Source organism: Sebastes fasciatus, chromosome 1 (assembly GCF_043250625.1).
Source record: "Sebastes fasciatus isolate fSebFas1 chromosome 1, fSebFas1.pri, whole genome shotgun sequence".
Taxonomy (NCBI): domain Eukaryota; kingdom Metazoa; phylum Chordata; class Actinopteri; order Perciformes; family Sebastidae; genus Sebastes; species Sebastes fasciatus.
In genome coordinates this window covers 32,236,369-32,256,608 of record NC_133795.1, presented here as the reverse complement: position 1 = coordinate 32,256,608, position 20,240 = coordinate 32,236,369, and the positions used below count along the sequence as shown (strand labels likewise).

The following is a 20,240-nucleotide window of genomic DNA, read 5'->3' as shown; positions in this document are numbered from 1 at the left end:
CCTCTGTAAGTTTGTTGATGATAGACTGACCCCGACCTAAACCTCACTCTATTTTTAACCCTAAACTATACACTGAAATCTACATTACTCGGTTGGCTGAAAGCAGACATAGTCTTTCACTATTTTTTTTTAAAACCCACTGATCTTGAGGTCACATCTTGTTATCTTTAGGGTGTTAGATGTTTTAATGTAATAATATCCACATGAGCTTTGATCACAAATTAAAATGTTCAGCCTTCAACCCTACTCATAGCATTTGAGGTGTAAATATCATTAAATATCCATTGACGCATGAAACTGCGAGGATGTTCACAGGGCCGACTCTAGCCCTTTTGGTGCTCTAGGCGAAATTCAGATTTAATTTAGTTAATTTTTTTAGAGGGCGACCAGAAGATGGTGCCCTAGGCGACCGCCTATGTGGTCGATGCCTTATGCCGGCACTAGATGTTCACACTCAAATGTGGCATCACATGAGATCCGCTGGGTAAATGTTCACCTGACAAGCTGACACATTCTGGTTCGATTTGGTTTGACACTTCTAGTAGCACACCGAGACACACAACAGGCGCCAGAGCAGCCTGGTGAGTAAACGTTTCCACTACCATGAAGAAATAAATGTTCCTGTTTTTTGTCAGTGTCACTTGACCAGCCTCTGACCTCCCGTCTGCTCCACGGATGCAGCTCCCTAAATGACACTGCAATGTGGCTGATGAAAGGACTCAATTATTACTCTATTCAGTTAGAGATTTTGTATGCGTGATTTGCATTTCAGCCCAAAGAATTCAGCCAAAAATAGAAAACAAGTGACTGTCTGTGAAGCAGAAATCAGTGTAAACAAAGCCGGAAGCAAAACAGGTGAACAGGTAGTTGACATGACAGTGATGCTTTTCTAAAATCAAGGTGAAGTTTAACTCCTGTGTCTTTTCAACCTGTTTTCAAACACAAAAGACATGAAACCCTGCTGCGCACACAGACTTGTGGGATCACTGTTTTAAAAGCAGGAAGTTCAATTATTGTAGTTTCGCTGCCAGCTTGATTTCAGCTGCCTTTGATCTATCATAATTCAATACTGTGAACTAAGACAGCTGGCACACTTTGCTTATTTACAGACCTACACACATTCTCTCTCTCTTATGTATAACTGTCCTCCCCACGCAGAATTTATTTCTGCTGAACTGGAAAAAAAAAAAAAAGACACCCTTGAGATTTTCGCTGTCACAAAAAAACAGCAAGCAATAATTTCTGATTGTTTATAGGGTGGAGTCCCAGGGGACTGGAGCTCTGGTATCTGAAGATGTTCATCATGAGTGCTTGTGTATCTTTACAAGACTCTCCTACTACTGCCACGACACTCTAATTATTATAAAGTGGAACTGACATGTTTTCAGGCCGAGGAAGGGAGCTCGCTGTTCAAAATCCAACTGTGGTGACAAAAATTAAACCATTGAAATCAGCGATGGTGCTTGACACAAAGACATATGCTAAAGTGGATTGATTTTCCCACTGGATGACATAATACTTAATCTTGATGTTATAATGTTCAACCAATGTACTGATTGGTTCATACTCCCTCACTCTCAGCAGTTGGTTGGGATGAGCACCAAGACAAACAGGGTTTGGCTAGTATAGGCTTGCTTTGGTGCGTTAGCCGCCCACGTCCACGTCCCCATGAGCAGTGTGATGGAGACGTTCCCACAGATCTCTGCTGACTGGTCGTCCCATGGCCCGAGAACCGAAAGCAGAGCGTGTTTCCGCTGTCCTGGTTGTACATCGATGTGTACAGTGAGAGGATCAGTGAATGTGTTTCTCATCATCCACGTACAGTATACTTTTTGCCAGTTTCACATGTAAATGGTGCGGTTTATGTTAACGATGTAACACTGTTAGTGTGGCACATATTGAAAGGGCCCTTTTTCCCTTTAGCTCTATGTAATAGAGAAAAGCGTGACATCAAAGGTAGGACATGAAAGAGCTTGATAAGAAACACATGAGAAAAAATGTAGGAATGAAAAAACACGTAGGCATCAGGAGAAAGACCGGGGTGTTATTGATGCAATATCGTAGATGTGTGTTTGTATGTAGTAGCTTTAATTACTTGTGTGTAATTAACGTAATCGTGATCTAGAAAATATAAAGAGCGGCGAATGCTGCATATGGGAGGAGGTCGGGGTGGATGGGTGGGTCTAATTATAAAACCAGATATCAATGTTGATTTATGTGTCACATAACTTACATACTTAAGAGTTATTTTAACACCAAACCACAACCTTTTCCTAAACCTAACTAAGTAGTTTTGTTGCCTAATCCTACGGAAGTTGTTTCCTGTGAGGACGGAAGTTTTGTTTAGAAAAGACTGTATGCATGTAATGAGTGTAAACTGACACGTGTTGCTGGATATTTGTTGACAACAAAAAAGGAGGAATAACTTTTTTGTAAGATATCATACGAACCATTGTATGAGGATACGTTGCATATGAGAGCCGAGCAGTAAGATGAAAAAACAAAAAGTACTAATAAACCATTATTACAGTCATTACTGTTGCCACCTTATAACCTTTTCTATAAACACGTTATAATAATAATAATAATAATAATAGGGTCCATATTGACATCAGTGATGGTTTTCAACTCACATGTGCAAGGTAATTTAAAGAGTGTTATAGATCTTGCTGTCATGACCGGCTCAAAGGGCCACGGCATTTAAAGAGAGAGAGACACCAAAAATGCACTTAAATTCACTGATTTATTTACAGAATTATAAATGAAATTGCAAAAAGAGATTTAGCATCCAGACAAATTGCATTGAGTCCCTCTGAGAGATCTAAGGTGGCAGCTTTTATAGTGTCTTGGAACATTGGTGCTCCCAGTTAGCCCAAGTGCAAGGCCCCACCACACCTCACGGCCCGCTTTCCAATTGCATGAACCTGCAGGAGAAGAGCAAACAGGGCCAAATATACTCATATAAAATATTTCCACATGCATGTAGTGCCATCTGCTGGCTCAGCACAGGTAGTTCAACCCATTGAAAGGCAGTCTCTGTAATGACAGGTCTTTAAGCCTCACTGATTTCTTACTTGTGACACACTGTATCTTCCTGATACCTTCATGACACTTTAAGATGTATACTGGTCCAGGACTGGCATGGAGAGGCAGCTGCAGTCCTCACCTCTAATCAATCTGAGCTTAGCAGACACATAGTTGAATTATCCTTTTTTTTGTGACTCACTTTTTAGTAGTTCCTGTAAGAGGTCTCGTATATCTAAATTTCTAATTAGTCTCAACATGCTAGTTGTTAGCATTAAAAGCAGGTACATGTATTTGCTGTATACATTAATAAGGTACTCCAGTGATTTAGTATTGCACTTCCATTGAAAATGAAGCAGCAGAGGCCAGGATATCCTGACTCCCAAAACCACTGAATCCTACATTTCCCATAATGCAACTCAAGAGCTTCTTTTCCTTAGACCCTCCCTACTTTGTTAAGTACTCATATCATTCAGTGCCCACAGTTTGTAACACATTGTGCACCACAAATGGAACTTGTGAGCTCTTGTTTACAACATGGGAAGTCACACATATTGTTCACACAATATGCCTTCAAGTGGTTAAGACGTGAGAACACCACTGCTAAGCAACGGCAATATTAACGTGACTGTCGGTGTCTAGAGGCCACAAGGTCTTGGTGTCTCAATGTGGTATTTTGGAGGTAGTTTTGATCATTTTTGTCAATTCACGAGTGGTAAAAAAATGGTTACATTTAGAATCAAATCTGTGTAACAAATGGTATCACCCCAAAAATTGCTGCTTAACTTATGAGACATAATTGAGAATGGGAATGACCATCATATATTTTGATCATAATGTTGTAAGCCCTTATACACTTTCAAAATGTATGTAATTAATTATTATTTGACATAACATAGGGTCATTTTACATGTCTGAGTTTTTTATTTTTTATTTAACTGTTAGCGTGTCACCACTTTATACTACTTTTGTAATCTTAAAGGAGAAGTTCAACATTTTGGAAATGCTCTAAGGGTCGGCGCATACAGGATTCAAATGTCCCAAATCATAAAAAATAAATATGATATAATGGAACTTCCTATATGATAATGTATGATGATAGTGAAGATGAAGACGAAGATGGTTAGAAGTTGAGTCGATTAACTAGATTCACACAATTAGAGTTAAGTGATTCACATGTTTTGTTATTTCAGAGTTCCTTTTGCCATATGTTTATTTAATAAATAGTTTAATTTGAAATCAATACATAGGCTTGATAAGACCTGGGATTAAAAACATGTTCCCCCTTAAAATAACATTGTTTATTTCCATTGAATAAGAGTGCATTTATACATTAAATCTGTTAAATCGTACAATGAAGGTATAAATAAATAATAAGGTGTATGATTCTTAATTACAAAAGTTGTGATCAGTCAGGAATAGATGGTTTTAAATATGAATAGCTATATTTACACACTGTGGGCAAAAACGCACTAGAAGCTTAATTCTCCTTTACAATAATTCACTACATGTTTACAGTCAGGCAGGCAAACTCATTAAAATACGCAATAATTAAGATCAGTGCATATGATGGCATAGTGGCATTAGAATGGGCCAGAGGAACCAAATATGGGCTTTTATAATTTTTTTTATATAATTTTTCAAAAAATAAAAGCCAAGGTACTGAGAGAACAAGAAAATGAAAGGCAAAGAAAAGTATGATGAAGCAGCAGATAGGCAAAGCTGTACGTACAAAGGCGAGGAGCTAGGCAGACTAGCAAATAAAACCAGCTGGCTCAGTTTTAAAGCAAGAGTGAAGATACTGGTATCAAATGAAACTAGACGACCTGGAGTCGGGGTGGATGAGGGGCCCAATTTGGAAAGTCTGTCCCCCTGCCCATAATTCCTAATGGATGGCCTACACATTCATCCATTATCTGTAACCGCTTATCCTGTTCAGGGTCGCGGGGGCGCTGGAGAGGGCTGACATTGGGCGAAGGCGGGGACGGGGTACACACTGGACAGGTCGCCAGACTATCACAGGGCTGACACATAGAGACAGACAACCATTCACGCTCACATTCACACCTACGGGCAATTTAGAGTCAACAATTAACCTGCATGTCTTTGAGACATGCCGGAGAAAACCCACACTAACACGGGGAGAACACACAGAAGGGCCACAAGCGTGCGACCCTCTTGCTACGAGGTGGAAGTGCTAGCCACTACACCACCGTGGCCTGCACAGAGGATAACAATTTACAAAGTTAGGAATATCAACATTCTCCTCAGACATATTATGAAATTACAAAGAAACACAATATACGATTAAAATTACAATATATTAACTTATTATGCACCGGAAAATTAACTTCCATGGCATCCGCCATTTCTGATGTCAACAAACACGTCACAACTCGTGAACTCTGAGCTTTCAGAAACTTACTATGCCGTGAATACCACAAGAGGGGGGCATTCATATGGACTCTTCTCGTGAACACGGTAAACATGACCCCTCTTGAAGGCACCAGCAGTCTTTCCTCTAATGATGAATAAACTGATATATATATATATGTGGCTCTTTAAAGAAATCTTTGTCCCTCAAACAAACGACGCAAACATCAGCATGAATGTTACTTGGTGAATCAGTGGAATGATGGAACCACATCTTTATTAACTTTTATCTGTACAGGAAAAAAAACATCATCAGTCACCAGATCATGCAAAGCAGTATTGCGTTACAAATAAAAACACAATACAAAACAAACAATATATACTGTACCATAAATATGGAGCCTCAAAAAAATCAATCAATCAATCAATATATTACAAAAAATAAACTCCTGAGATGACACTTACATACATACATACATACAAATACAATATGTCATAATCTACTTGCAACATAGTACTGGAAATGGATAAGCAGACAGGTTGATATGCGGGTTCTTACGTGTTGAGATTGTTTTTTTTTGTTTTTTTTAACACATATGAACTTGAAATGCAGCAGCTCAACTGAAAATGACCAGTCAAGGTACTGGGTTCATTCCAGGTTGCCTTAAATTCAGCCCACAACACAAACAGGATAAACCAACAGTTTAATATGGCCTATTAATCTGAAACCCGGCGTCTGACTGCAGTAAAAAGCAACCTGGAAAGTCGCGACTGAAAGGAATCTTAAAGGGAATGTAAGAGTACGGTATTCAACAGATACACAGGTCCTGTATGTATGATCATATTCATATTTATAATAGGGTGACAGCGCTCAACAGTCACGTCGAGGTGTTATTGCACTACTGTCTCAATGTCTTTTCATGAGAATAATCAACAAATTACAATACTGTTGATAGATCTACACAGAGGTGAAACAAGAAATCACCAGTCACAGCTACAGACGTGAGTCTTTTTTACTCTTTGAAATGCATTCAGTTACTATTGAGGATTGATTTATTCACTCTGGTGCACTTGGCTCAATCCCAGTGCTCCCACAACTACAACAGCTGCAATCAATCTTGCCCCCAACAGTTTGCTTAATCAAACGCGTGAAGTAAATGAATGAATTTCGAGTTGTAATCGACCCAGGTCCGCACAGCTAACGAACGTAGCTGAATTGAAAACATGTTCACAATAAGGCTACAACATCTAGAGAGAGAGAGAGTAGAGAGAGAGAGAGTAGAGAGAGGCAACGGAGGGCAAAACTCAACACTGATAGAGCTCCCTTCTGCTCCAAACGTCACACCGAGCCACTTGGAGGAGCCATGCATAACAACTGAACACAGATGAACATACACAGATTTCCGACTCCCTCACACGACAATGAACTTCAAGGCTTGGAGACAAAAAGAAGGGGCAGCGATGATGAGCCCAGTGGTCAGTAGCCAAGGACCAGAGACACAACGGCTGGATTTACACAGGAACAAATCCATAAAGACGTTTTTACTCACATACTTTCACATACTTTCACTTACTGACCAAAACTGATTCACTGTGGAGGAAACCATCAAATGTCTGATTCGTTTTTAAAATATGTATAAATCCAGCCAGTGAATGAAAGAGTTATGTCACTGACAAAGTGCTATTTTTTTCTATTATTGGCTTATCTCCCTTTATAGTTATATATGTTTGTATTCATATAATGTATATATATAGTATATATAAATATATATATACTGTATGTACATTCCATCTGTAGTTTTGTACTTTTTTATATACTTCAGAAAGAGTTTGCTCTGGGAAAAATAAATATTTTTGTTATTTCTATATCAATGACGTAACTCCTTCAGTCCAATTATTCTGGCGCGGCATCATTCGCTGAACATCCTACCCAGCAGGCCTCACTGTTACTCACACAGAGAAGCTGAAAGTGGAGGAGTAGGGGGACCGGGACGGAGGGAATACAGTACAGTTAACACACAAAGTTTAATCTCAGACTGGTTCACATTTAATGTCAATCAAGTCATCACTGGCCAGCGGTAAAAGGGGGTGGGGGTTGGGGGGGATCAATAAGGGGCTGACTACGGTTGGGTTATGTCTAGTCAGAGAAAAGGCTGGCGAAGGACTTTCGGAGGTTGCGAATGGTCTCGGCCTTGGCCTCGTCTTGGCCGTCGCCTCCGGTGCTTGTTGAGACCCCGCGGAAGAATGAGGAGTCGCTGAAGGCGTTGAAGGCATTGGTCAGAGACTGGGACTTACTGGGGAGGGAGGAGGAGGAAGGGATAAAGAGAGGGAGGGGAGCAAGTGGGCAAGGAGGGAGGGAAGGAAGGAGGGAAGGAAGGACAGGATTCGGGGAAATGAAGGAGGAGGATTATGTGAATGTTAGTAGAGGAAGTTAGAGGGAAAGGTATAAGGATGGAAGACAAACAGGGAAATGTGTAAGAGGGCCAAAAAGTCACAAACACAATATTTGTACAATGATCTTTGAAAAAAATTACAAAAATGTTAACATTGTACGTTAATCCCCCCCCTCTCCTATTTATCATATATAAGCAGTATATGAACATGTAATAGATTGTTTATAATGTAGTTATATGTAGATATAAGGACAATTTTAGACATATTTGATATAATTACAACTATCAAATTTTCATTTATTATCTGTTTATACCAACATGTAGTTATGGATGCTTCACGGGAGGAGTTAAAGTTGTGACAAATACATCAATAAACACTACAAAGACATTATATCTGCTTAAAACTACATTATAGTCAACGTATTTTCATAAAAAACGGTTCGTATGATAGCTTACGAAAAAGTTATTCCTCCTTTTTCATTATTTTTCCTACGAATGTCCAGCAACACGTTTCATCTTCCACTCGGTACATGCATACAGTCTTTTCAAAATTAACTTCCGTCTTCACAGGAAAACCACTTCTTTAGGTTTAGGCAACAAAACGACTTAGTTAGATTTAGGAAAAAATTGTAGTTTGGCTTAAAATAACTCCGGAAGTGGCGTTACTTAAGTACGTAAGTTACGTGACAAATAAATCAACATTGATTTCTGGTTTCACCCGAGGTATGAACGTCGGTCTCCTTGGCGAAAGTCTGGTGTTTTTTGACCCACCCGTCCACCCTGACCTCCTCGCTATGCGGCGTTTGTCGCTCTTTATATTTCCTGGTTCATGATTACATGAAATACACACAAATTGATTTTTTGGGGATAAACACAAATTACAGTGCATAACTTGAACGGTGTATGAGACCAGCCTGTTGTAGTAAACCACCAATTAATTGTTTATATACTGCTTATAAATGCTAAATAGGGAGGGTTAAAATAAAGCTTTAATGTATTCATTTCAGCAGATTACCACTTGGGACTGACACGCTAACACACACTTTAAAAACAAAAACTTGTATTGATAAGTTTAGTGTTTGCAAATGACTGGAATTACATATATTATCTTTCTACAGAGGAATGGATTTTTAACTCTGTATCCTGAACACAAAGTGTGGCCCATTGAAATGCATGTCTTTGCATTATCAACAGTGTGTTGATAGTATTGGCTCTTACTTCAGCAGAGGATGGGCCTTTTGCTGGGATCCTGGCTGCTCATCCACAGGGCCCTCTGCCTCAGCCGCGGCAGCTTCAGCTTCAGCTTCACCTTCAGGCTCAGGGTTTTGGGAAGGAGAGGCCGGCTTGGCCTGGGGCTGAGCCTTAGCTGGAGACTGGACGTTTGGCGGGGACTGGCTGACCTTGGCTGGGGACTGAACCTGTGCTGGGGCGGGGGCTGAGGCAGTATCCGAGGCCTGAGTGGGTGCTGGGGCGGGGGGCTGGGGTTTAGGTGAAGCTTTGAGAGAAGGCGGGGTTTGTGGCTTTGGCTGGAGCTGAGGCTTTGAATTCCTGCGTACAGGAGGGATGGGCTTTGCAGGGGGTGCGGGTTTGGGGGGCAGCTCTTTTGGTTTGCCAGGAGCTGGGGATGGGGAGCCCTGAGGCTGGGGCTTGGGCTGCTCTGTGGTAGGAGCTGAGGCTGAGGCTGAGGGCGAGGCTGGGGCTGGGGCCGAGGCTGGAGCTAGAGCCGGAGCCGGAGCCATGGGTGCTGCTGCTTTGGTTGGGGGAGAGCGTGGAGCAGCAGCTGCGGCGGCGGCTGCTGTTTTAGCCGGGGATGATGGTGAAGCTCTGGCCGGGGCGGAAGCAGAATCTGGGGCTGACTTTGCGACAGATGTGGCTCTCGTCATTGGCGGCGGAGGCCTCGGCACTGGAGGCTTTGAGACTGAGGCGGCCCTCTGGACCGGGCCCTTCTGAGCCTGAGCTGGTTTCTGAACTGGACCTGGACCAGGTTTCTGGACCTGGCTGGGCTTTGGTACCGGTTCAGATGCTCTCTTAGCTGACTCTGATGATGCATCCACACTCATTGATTTCACTGGTGCACCTAAAAAAGAGGAAAATATAAATATATCACATTATAGTTCTATGGCTTTATAACACTTACAGGCAAGAGAAGCAAAAAAAAGCAAAATGACAAGGAAATAAATAAGCATCATTATTTCTCAGATCCAGCACCTGTTGTTTTTTTAGTGCAGCAGTTAGAAAACCAGGCGCCTGCTGTAACACTCACCAAAGACCAAAGCAGAACATGATACAGATAATGAGCTTGAGTCTGGACATGCCCATTCACATAACGACCTCTCACATTCATGGAAACCCCTGACCAACTCATCTGTCAACAGCAGACTGGGGCAAAGCAAGGCTCTGAGTGTTTGGACTGCAATGACCAGCAGGGAGCGGCAGATCAACGCTTAAGAGAAAGAGTGGCGACTATAGCCTGTCATGCCAAGTCTTGGTTGCTTTTATGCACAACAACTTCACGTGACCGTTAGGAAGGAGTGTGGTGAAAAAAAAGAGACAACGAATGGGGAAGGAGAGAGTGGGAGATGAGAATGAAAGAACAACAAAGGAGAGATGATACAACCACGACTGGCATCTGACAAACACGTGCAGCAAAGCAACCTATCATGCAGCACAAAAGAAACACATGATTACACATGCAGAACAGGAAGTGACTGGGTAGGGATGAGTTTCCAATGGCTGATAATTCATTTTCCAGGAGGCAGGATTATATCTGAATATGTAAATTATATGCTAAAACCTCTATAAAAAAGGTTTCTTTGAAGACAGTTTGGAAAGGGTATATTCATTTATGTGTACTGTATACATTTAGATTTTGTATTTTAATGACATTATATATACATGATCACGACCAAACCTTCATGAAAAGTCATCCCACACATTCTCAGAGAGTCGTCACTGTGAGGCAGCTACAGTAAATCTTACGTTTTTACGAGTTTGTGATAAAGCATCCCAATGGTTGCTTGGGACTCACGACGCATAAAAACCAAAGAAAATACCATTTGTACAAACATAATTTGTACAAACATAATTTGTAAAGGGTGACACAATAACAATTTGCTTGGATACAGACCTTGAATTAATTAAATTGTACATTATATTTGTTGACTGCTTTATCTGAAGAGGCAGTTCAGTCCGAGTTAACAAACTGGTAAAGCCTAAACTAAATCTCTTTTATATCAATCAGGAAAGATTACGACGGAGGAGAACAGACTAATATCTGTAGCCAGATGGTGGATGAAGATCAAATATATAAAGTAATTCAGTGATCCGGATCCAAGCAATTTAGGAAATGAACATGCAAAGATAATTATAATTGCCAAGAAAGATATGTGTTGTGTACCATATAAAGCCACTTTGTCTTGTCTCAAGGTATTTTAACACAGAACAATTAAAGTTATTTTACAACCAAAGACAACACCGAGCATTTATTCACAAAACAATCAGGTCTTGCAAATGGGCGCTTTGTTGCTTGACAGAAGGAAAAATCTTTGTGTATACCTTAAAACTAATTTGCACCAAACAATGTACAGAATTTAAAGGTACAAAGGTTTTTAAAAAAAAAAAAAGGACAGACACGCAACTGAGCTGACCAGAACTCGCACAATGATCATGAGCAGCACATTTAAGAAGTGATCTCACTTCCCATATACAAAATAAACAGAACACCCATCTATAAATAAACTCGTCTGCCACTGTGCAATCATTTTCACAGCGTTAGATGATTGTCTTTGAGCAGCAAATGTAATCCGGTTTGCACATCTTAACACCTCAATGCTGTATAGGCACATGTTTATCTCTAATAAATCCTGTAAACCGTAAAAATCTGGCACTCCTAAAACAACCAGCACAAACATATTAAACACGACATGGAATACCAGCATTTGCCACATTCATGCAAAAATGAGGAAAAAAAGGAATTCAAGATAATGAACAAACATGCAAACACACACACACATTAACAGCACGACTCCGATAATAATGGCTTTGTTAATTTACCACGTTGTACGCTGTTTACCACTGCTTTTAGTAGGCACATTACGTTTTAACAGATCAGCCCTGAGCACACACATCAACACACTAACACAGACTCTATGGCTGCGATTAAACTCAACAGGCTGGCTGAATGCACAGCACTGGACATTTGCTTCATAATTCAAGTTAAACAGAGACCAGTAGGTCAAACAGACAGCAGATGTCTTTTTCTTCTTTTCTTGGACAATGTTATCTTCAAGGAACAGCAGATAAAATACAAACTGCTCCTATTCTTGAAGGAATAGTTTGACATTTTGGGAAATACACATTCATTTTCTTGCAAAGAATAAGATGGGAAGATTGATACCACTGACACATCTGTACGTTATCTATGAAGCTACAGCACATCAGATGGTTAGCTTAGCACAAAGACTGGAAACAGGGGTAAACAGCTAGCCTGGCTGTGTGAAAGGTAACAAAATCCGCCTAATTAACAGGTTATATCTTGGTCGTTAAGTTTCATTTCCGTTTTAATTTTTTAAATTTTTTCTAGTTACCAACAGTAGAATTTTTTTCCCCAATGAGTTTTTTTCTCTAATGGCAGTGCTTATTTTGACAGAGCATTTTTTCAAATACTAGTTACTTCATTTCAGAAAACATCTCTTAAGATGTCTGAGAGTGAGCGCTCCCATGACTGATTCAGACAGTGTATCCTAGACATGCTTTGGCCCTACAGTGGCAGCACTTGTATTACAATGGAGAACAGTGTTCAGACAACCTTGAGGTTGAGGGCGCTGGCCGGAGGTCCTGTTTGGATCTGCCAGTCCTTCCTTAAGGGCAGCACTCTGAGGGAGAGTGAGGGGGTGGGAGAGAGACAGAAAGAAAGAAAAACAAGAGAGAGAGAGAGAGAGAGAGAGAGAGAGTGGGAAAGAAAGGCAAACATGGTTAAGCAGGTTCTGGTAAAGAATCAGCAGTGAACTGTGAAGGGCTACAACTAAGTGATTTTCCTGCAGGGAAGGAGAGATTAATTTCACACAAGAATCATTGGTTGTACGTATGAGCTCATAATTCATATTCATATTAAATGTTTTGGCAGTACAGAAAGACCTGTGGCTATAGTCCAATATCCAGGCCCTAAACAAACACTATCGTTACCTGGCTGCCTGTCACCAGTGAAGGCAGGTCAGGGAGAATTGGATGCTGCTCCGCAGGGCGCTTGATTTGCGTGCGTTAACTGTAGCGGCTGTGACAAGGGAGGTCGAAGAGGAAGGGATGGTCTCGCATAATTAGAGCTCAACTGCAGTTGTCGGGCATTACAACACTCTTTTCATGGGTAACATACATTTACATTACCAAGCAACTGTGAATTAATACAAAAATCTGGTCCTCTCTCTAGGTTCCATGGTGGAGAGAAGGTCGTGTTGCTCTGGCTCTATATTTGGCGTGGAGATGAGGTTGTGTTGCTCTGGCTCTATCTGTTTGGAGTGGAGAGGAGGTTGTGTTGCTCTGGCTCTATCTATTTGGCGTGGAGAGGAGGTTGTGTTGCTCTGGCTCTATCTATTTGGCGTGGAGAGGAGGTTGTGTTGCTCTGGCTCTATCTGTTTGGCGTGGAGAGGAGGTTGTGTTGCTCTAGCTCTATCTGTTTGGCGTGGAGAGGTTGTGTTGCTCTGGCTCTATCTATTTGGCGTGAAGTGGAGTTTGTGTTGCTCTAGCTGTATCTGTTTGGAGTGAAGAGGAGGTTGTGTTGCTCTGGCTCTGTTTGGCGACGCCGGGAAGCTGCTTGACATTCACCTGGATCCACATTCTCACATATGTTCACAGTATATGTATTAATTTTTGTCATATGGATTGTCTATGTTGTATTTTCATTATGTTGTTACTCTGTACACACAACATCTATTGCACGTCTGTCCATCCTGGAAGGGGGATCCCTCCTCTGTTGCTCTTTCTTCCATTTTTTCTTTTTTCTCCCTGTTAAAAGGTTTTTTTTGGGGTGAGTTTTTCCTTCTCCGATGGGAGGGTCGTACTGTAAAATGACAGAGGGTGTCGTATCCTGTACAGATTGTAAAGCCCCTTGAGGCAAATTTGTGATTTGGGGCTATACAAATAAAATTGACTTGACTTAATTGGGAATGTTTTCAAATTGAAAACCTAAAATGTAAAATCAGAAAAAAAAATGTTGTCGAAAAAAGTGCACTTATCTAGTCAGAGGCCAAAGGGGCAGGTGCTTGAGTGGGTCAATCTGTGCACTTGCCTGACTGCAGACATTAACCTCTTGGATTTCTGAACCTGCCTCTCCTTATACTCACTAGGAGAATTGAAGCAAATGTTGTATGAACATGTGCCATTGTAGCTATTTATTTTGGGTCATCCATTACAAATACACTGGTTTCATTTCATATACTTCAGTAGCCTGTACCTGTTGGGGCTGCACAGTAGTTGGCTTCTGGCCTTGAGGGGAGCGAGCAGGTGAGCGTGAAGCACTAGATGTCCTGGCAGCCAGCGCTTGGCTCAGCTTAGCCAACACCACCTCTGAGATGAGCTGGCGGTCTTCTGCCTGGTGATCACCAATCAGCTGCATAGACGAACCCACGACCTGGACAAAGAGGACACAGACATCCGAAAACGTGTGCCCTTTTTAATTGAGAAGATTACATGACTGAAATGTTGTTGACCCAGACAGGACAGACCCAACAAAAGGAGATTAAACAGCAGAGTGGTCAACACTTCATGTGTGGGAATAACTCTCTGCTGTGCTTATAGAACTGTAAATTAAAGGGCATTTCCACTCAACAATTTTAGTGCATCATTATAAAAACCAAAACACTTTTCCAGTGGAGATGACTCATGGGGAGACATGTTTTTCACTTTTTTCCCACTTTAGTATCTAATCTACCTTCCACCAAACTACTGAATATTTCATTCTGACAGGCAGCCTACTTCAGAGTGTAAGTGGGATGTTTAGAAACATTGCTTGGATACCGCAGTGACTGGGTGTGGGTGTCATTTTGTGGCTCCTATATCATCTCCCTCTTCAGCCTCAGACTGTCCCACTGGGATTTGTAATCATAATGGTCCAGGCTTCGTCGTGCCTCACTTCTCCACTCATTGTCCTCCTTCAGTTTCATGCTCCTGCCAGTCGTCTGATCCCCTCAGCTACTGGTTTACATAAACATGTCGGCTGTCTTGCCTCAGCACCATTGGATGCCTGTATTGACGGCCAACCCATGACCAACTGTGAGCTTGTTTATTGACTGTCTTTAACCATATGTGCAGTATCACTGTCTACATTTTGGTCCAGCTACTCTTTGCCAGCTGCCAGAATTTTTAAAAAAAAAAAAAAACTGACCCGGCTGACCCAGCTTTTTTCCATGGATGAGGGGGCTGAGTTGACCCACACCACTAAGTGGCTCTGTACTTACTGCCAAAATGCATCCAGATAGAAGCAGCTCTCTCTATAGCACTCCATCTTGTGTCCTACAAACCCTGGCTTGTCAAGTTGCTCCCCCGAGCTGGCAGAAGTCTTGGCCACTCAACAGCTCAATCCTGTGGCCAAATTAGTCCCTGCTGCAGATCTCCAAATTATTCTCCAATGTCTTTCAGTTCCTGTTTGGTTATTTCCAGAGCTTTAAATCAGCTTACTGCTTACTTACTACCTTGTAGGCTAGCCTTCCACCTGCTTGGTGGCCTTCTAGTCCTGTGACTTAGTCCCCTTTGGGTAGCTCTTCCTGCCGATGCCCTCTCATCATCTGCAGTCTTGTTCCCAGGTGCCTCAGTGGAGAGACAACCTGAGTCCCAGCAAGGATCATTTATAAGCTTTTCCTGGGGGTCATTCTCCTGTAATGCCACTGCCCATCACTCTAGTGCCTTGACTGCCCAGCACTCTTCAAGTACAGAGTCCCTGTTCCTCTATCAGAGTCTCTGTTTGTTCTTTTCTTTTGGTTATCGGTCTGACCACTGACCCCACGGGGGGTTCAGGTGTAGTCAGCGGATATCCGGGCCAAGACTTCCTTTTCTGTGTGCTGCTCATTGTTAACAGTCCAATTAGCAACCGGAGACGCGAGACTGTAGTTGGATTTGAGAGACAACATGTACGATTGGATTGTTTCACAAGTAGCCAGTTTACAAGCTAATTTTAAACCAATAAAAAGCTAATTCATCGTCAGACAATAGCCGATGGGTTCCCAGATTGCATTTCAGCCAATGCGCTCCGCCTCTTTTGCTCTCCACATGTTTACCTGCATTCAACCAAAGCCTGCTTGAAAGTGATTGGTCAATACTACTCGGACTACAAATGGAAACCAGAAAGCTTCCGATGCCAAAAACTTGTCCCGTTACCTACAGATACTGCTTTCACAGAATCTGTAGGCAACTGATTATAGAGATTAGTTTAAGTCTGAATCTGTCTCTTCTCCTGTGCATGAACCTGTCTCTCAATGTGATCCTAATACTGAATCTGTCTGAGTCTGAACCTGTCTTTCTTTCTAATCCTGAACCTAAATCTCAGTGTGAGCCTGAGCTATTCTCTTTGTCTGGGTCTGACTTTCTATCTGAACCCGAGCCTCTCTCTCTCTCTCAATCTGAGCCTGAGCCCTAGCCTGAGCAGGCCATGAATCTCTGTCTGATCCTGAACCTGAAACTGAATCTCTGTCAGAGCCTGAACTTGTTACAATCTTGGGCGTTGTGCTTGGTTGTCCGCCTCATGACTTGCCTCTTCAGAATGAACTCTACCTGCTGTGTCACACTGCATTTGGGTCCTGCTTGTTGTTGCCTAAGGCCAAAAATGCTATGTGTGGGTAGGAGCTACCCCACTGAGCAGTGACATACTCTCAATCTTAACATCATCATACGCTGTGTGTAATCTCCCACTTGCCCTTGAAAGCTCCCTTGTAAACTGTTTTTTTTTCAGAGGCGATAATGGGATCAGAGTATTTAGTGATTTTCCATACTGAGACGTAACCACTTGACTTCTAGGAAAGGTATGATTACAGCAAAGCACATTCCTACATTAATGTGTTCAACTTCAAGACTATGAAACATGAAACCAATATGCTGAAAATTTACTGCAAAGTGAAAGACAAGAGGGCAGACATGAATGTAGCTGAAAAGAACAAATCCTGAGATAGAGTGCAGCCATACTTACCCTTGAAATATCACCAGATGTTAGTTATGATGTGTATTCAGGTTAAGTTCAATCAGTTTATTCCCAGCCAGACAATCTAAGGTCCCAGCAGTGTAAATTAGGCCAGACATGCTAAATTTAACACTCAAAGACCTTATTAGTATTCTTGTGAAACATAACTCCCACAGGCTGATGTCAACATGGTGAATGAGTCAATAAATACAGTGATAACGAGGAAGCTGTGAAATAAGAGTTTGATTATGTGACTTATTTGATTCAGTGCCTTGTCAACTGTTTGACCGATCTAAAGATCTCTTTTTGAGTTCACATCCATCCCTCCCTCCCTTCTGTGTGTGTTTTCCTCACCTCAATAATGTAGTCATTACCATCCTTGCCACAGATGGCTTTGACGGCACAGATATCCAGCCCTCCGAAGATCTCTGAGCAGGTATCCACCCACAGCTTATACCTGTCACAGAGAGAAGCTGGATTAGATCTACAAACAGAATCTGTTTACAGGAAAACACATATAGGGTACCCCTACTGTAAGTACAATAACTGTTTTGCTGAGTTTCAAAGTTGCCACTTGAGGTCAAGGAGAGTTGCAGGTATTTGTATAAAGCAAAACTGGGAATGAAAAGAGAACTTGCTTATCTTAGTAAAAAAACAAAATGTGTTCTTGCACACTACTTTGCCATTAATATTGACTTATGTATCACTTCGGTACAGTAAATCACAGCAAATGTGGCTCTGCAGGGCCTTTATCCAGACAGTAAACCTGTTACAGAAGCTCTCTAGCTCGAGGCTGGGTCGGCTGCAGCCCATAAAGGTGCTGTTGCTGCGTTGCTGCCTTGGGTGTAAAGAGCTCCATTGACTTACTGTCTGGAAAACTGAACACAATCACTAGAGCACATATAGACACATCAATACTGACCTAAAGTACAATGGAGCTGTACTAAGGCAGGTATCCTACTCTTCCTACAGAGAAAGATTCACTAAATCATATTAAGCTCACATTTGTAAAGTTTAAAGTCTCTGTACTGTACTAATTAAAGAAGGATTTGTTGATTTTAAAGGTATAATATATAACCGTTGTCGGTTGCTGTGCATTCAAATTTGCCCTCTCCTCCTCGACTCAACCAAAGGAAAAAATGCAGCCTCAGTCCACTACAAACATCAGACATGTTTACCAATGTGAACTGGTTTAAGCTCAGTGAATCTGCTGTGTGAGCACGTTGTGACTAACTGTGACATGTGCGACACATGGGCAGCCTGAGCATCACTAATGTGGAGGCGGTGCTCACTTGTCAGTCATGGCTACTTGTTCCAACATGGCAGATCCGGTGTTGCTCTTCCAATTACCAGAGATGGATGTTCGCCTGGAAAACAAGAGGAAATTGTGCGTTAAATCATTACAGACGCCAGCCTTCACTTGTAGAAATACAAGGCAAGATAGATTTAGGCAACCTTGTAGAAGGAAGGGTGTGGTTAAAAAGCCAGTGTATGCAGGCAACATGCACAGCTGCAGCTTATCAGGCTGATTAGCATCTGGATAAATTGAGTTACCATGGGCTCTTTGTTTTACTGGAGATGCACAGGTTGACACACAACAAATAGCTAAAGATACAAGACTATAATACACCCTGACTAATTCATTCAATTAAGCTCTCAACTCCCCGGTATTCCTCAGACTATTTGTTTATTAACATGGTTTTGGTGTCAAAATGTCAATAATGCTAAATTGTTTTTCTCTAAAAGGTGTATAGGGTCGCTAAAGACACAAGGTATGTATTACATTTTTTATGATGGCGCTTTTGCTCACTGTTTCTAGGAATAAATACAGACACAATGATGAAAAAAGGTGTTTAAATCAGCGTACTGTCACAGTAACATGATGGCGCAGCACCTGGAGGTCAGGCAGTGCAGAGCAATGCAGCATTTATATTTCAGGGTTTTGGTGATTGGAAATGAAGATCCTGAGGCTACAGATGTGCTATGAATCAATTTAAAAGCAGAAATGGAGCAGGAGAAAGACGAAACTAGCTCAGATGACAAGAGCTCTGAATGGGAAAATAATCAAAATACCGTCCAAATAGTGGTCATAAGTGAAATTAGTACTGATGAGGGAACCTTACATAGTTACTGCACCTCAACTGCCTCGAGCGTACTGCTACAAACATACAAGTAGAAGTTCTGGCCAAATTTCCAACTTAGGACGCCAGAAGATCTCGCAAGCTTAAAAAGCTTGGCTTTCACCTGTTGTGGCCATGGCTGGGGAAAAGGAAAGAGGTGCCACGACTTCCCCAACGCTGATGGATGCTCTAAAAGTCTTTGTATGTTCCAGAAACAGAACCGCTTCAGTTAGGAAACTCCAAAAACACTGGAGATGCCACATCTGTCCATCTACGTGCCACTTCAAAAATATGGAGAGGTGCGTGTTGCAATGACCATAAGCTAACTGTGATTTGTGATTACTGTGCTGACTAATTAGGGTTTGGTAGATGCCAGTCTATGCAGGCTACACTTGAATATATAAACGACTTGTAAAAAACGGTTGTAAAAATTTGATCTCAAACAAAAAAGTTTACAAGCAATATGATTTAAAAATATAGCATCATTTGTATTACACAAGTGCTGAGTCGCTAAAAACAAAAGGAATGCTTAAAAAATCACCCACACTTTAAAGGGTAAGGGTTTACTTTGCCTCTCACTTTGCTCAGTTTACGCTCTATTTTATGTACTGTATGTCACTGTTCCCCTGTCTAGTGTCCTGAGCCCAGAATACAATGTGTTACAAACACAAAATGTGCATATTGTATTGTATACACATGAACACACAATACATGAAAGAAAACTCTTCCCTGAACCCAACACTCACATGTATGCTTTGTAGTCAGCGCCGATTTTCTGGACCCTGATGTCGTACTTGGCGTCTACAAATGGCTCTGTGGTGCAGTAGGTCTGAGTGATGGCCACCACGCTGGCAATGTCCTGGAAGTCGCTCACATTGTCCACTTTGACCTATAGAGGAAGAACACACAAAGAAACGAAGTAAGGATAGGCTATATGCCTTATTTTCCACTATAGATATTTGGATGTAAATATTATCATTTTTGCAATAAGCTCATCAACAGTATTGTATCATTGCATTAAATACAATATTAGAATCATCAAATACCAACACGTTCTCATCCCAACTCGTCACATACTGCCGCTTTGTCACTTTAGGTTTAGGCATCAAAACAACTTAGTTAGGTTTAGGAAAGAACTACGTGGTTGGGCTTCAAACTACTAGGTTT

At 41.6% G+C, this 20,240-nt stretch overlaps 1 protein-coding gene across 1 annotated transcript in view; it reads right to left on the bottom strand.

Moving 5' to 3' along the window:
• Window positions 1-5,965: 5,965 nt before the first annotated feature.
• Window positions 5,966-20,240, bottom strand: part of syn2b (synapsin IIb) — a 92,494-nt gene continuing 78,219 nt past the window's right edge. The window contains exons 7-13 of the mRNA XM_074643573.1: window positions 19,820-19,962; window positions 18,246-18,320; window positions 17,308-17,410; window positions 14,239-14,415; window positions 12,598-12,664; window positions 9,009-9,867; window positions 5,966-7,691 (exon numbers count right to left, since the gene is read on the bottom strand). Coding sequence (XP_074499674.1) covers window positions 7,535-7,691; window positions 9,009-9,867; window positions 12,598-12,664; window positions 14,239-14,415; window positions 17,308-17,410; window positions 18,246-18,320; window positions 19,820-19,962 — 1,581 coding nt within the window. The 3' untranslated portion in view covers window positions 5,966-7,534. The remainder of the gene's footprint in view (window positions 7,692-9,008; window positions 9,868-12,597; window positions 12,665-14,238; window positions 14,416-17,307; window positions 17,411-18,245; window positions 18,321-19,819; window positions 19,963-20,240) is intronic.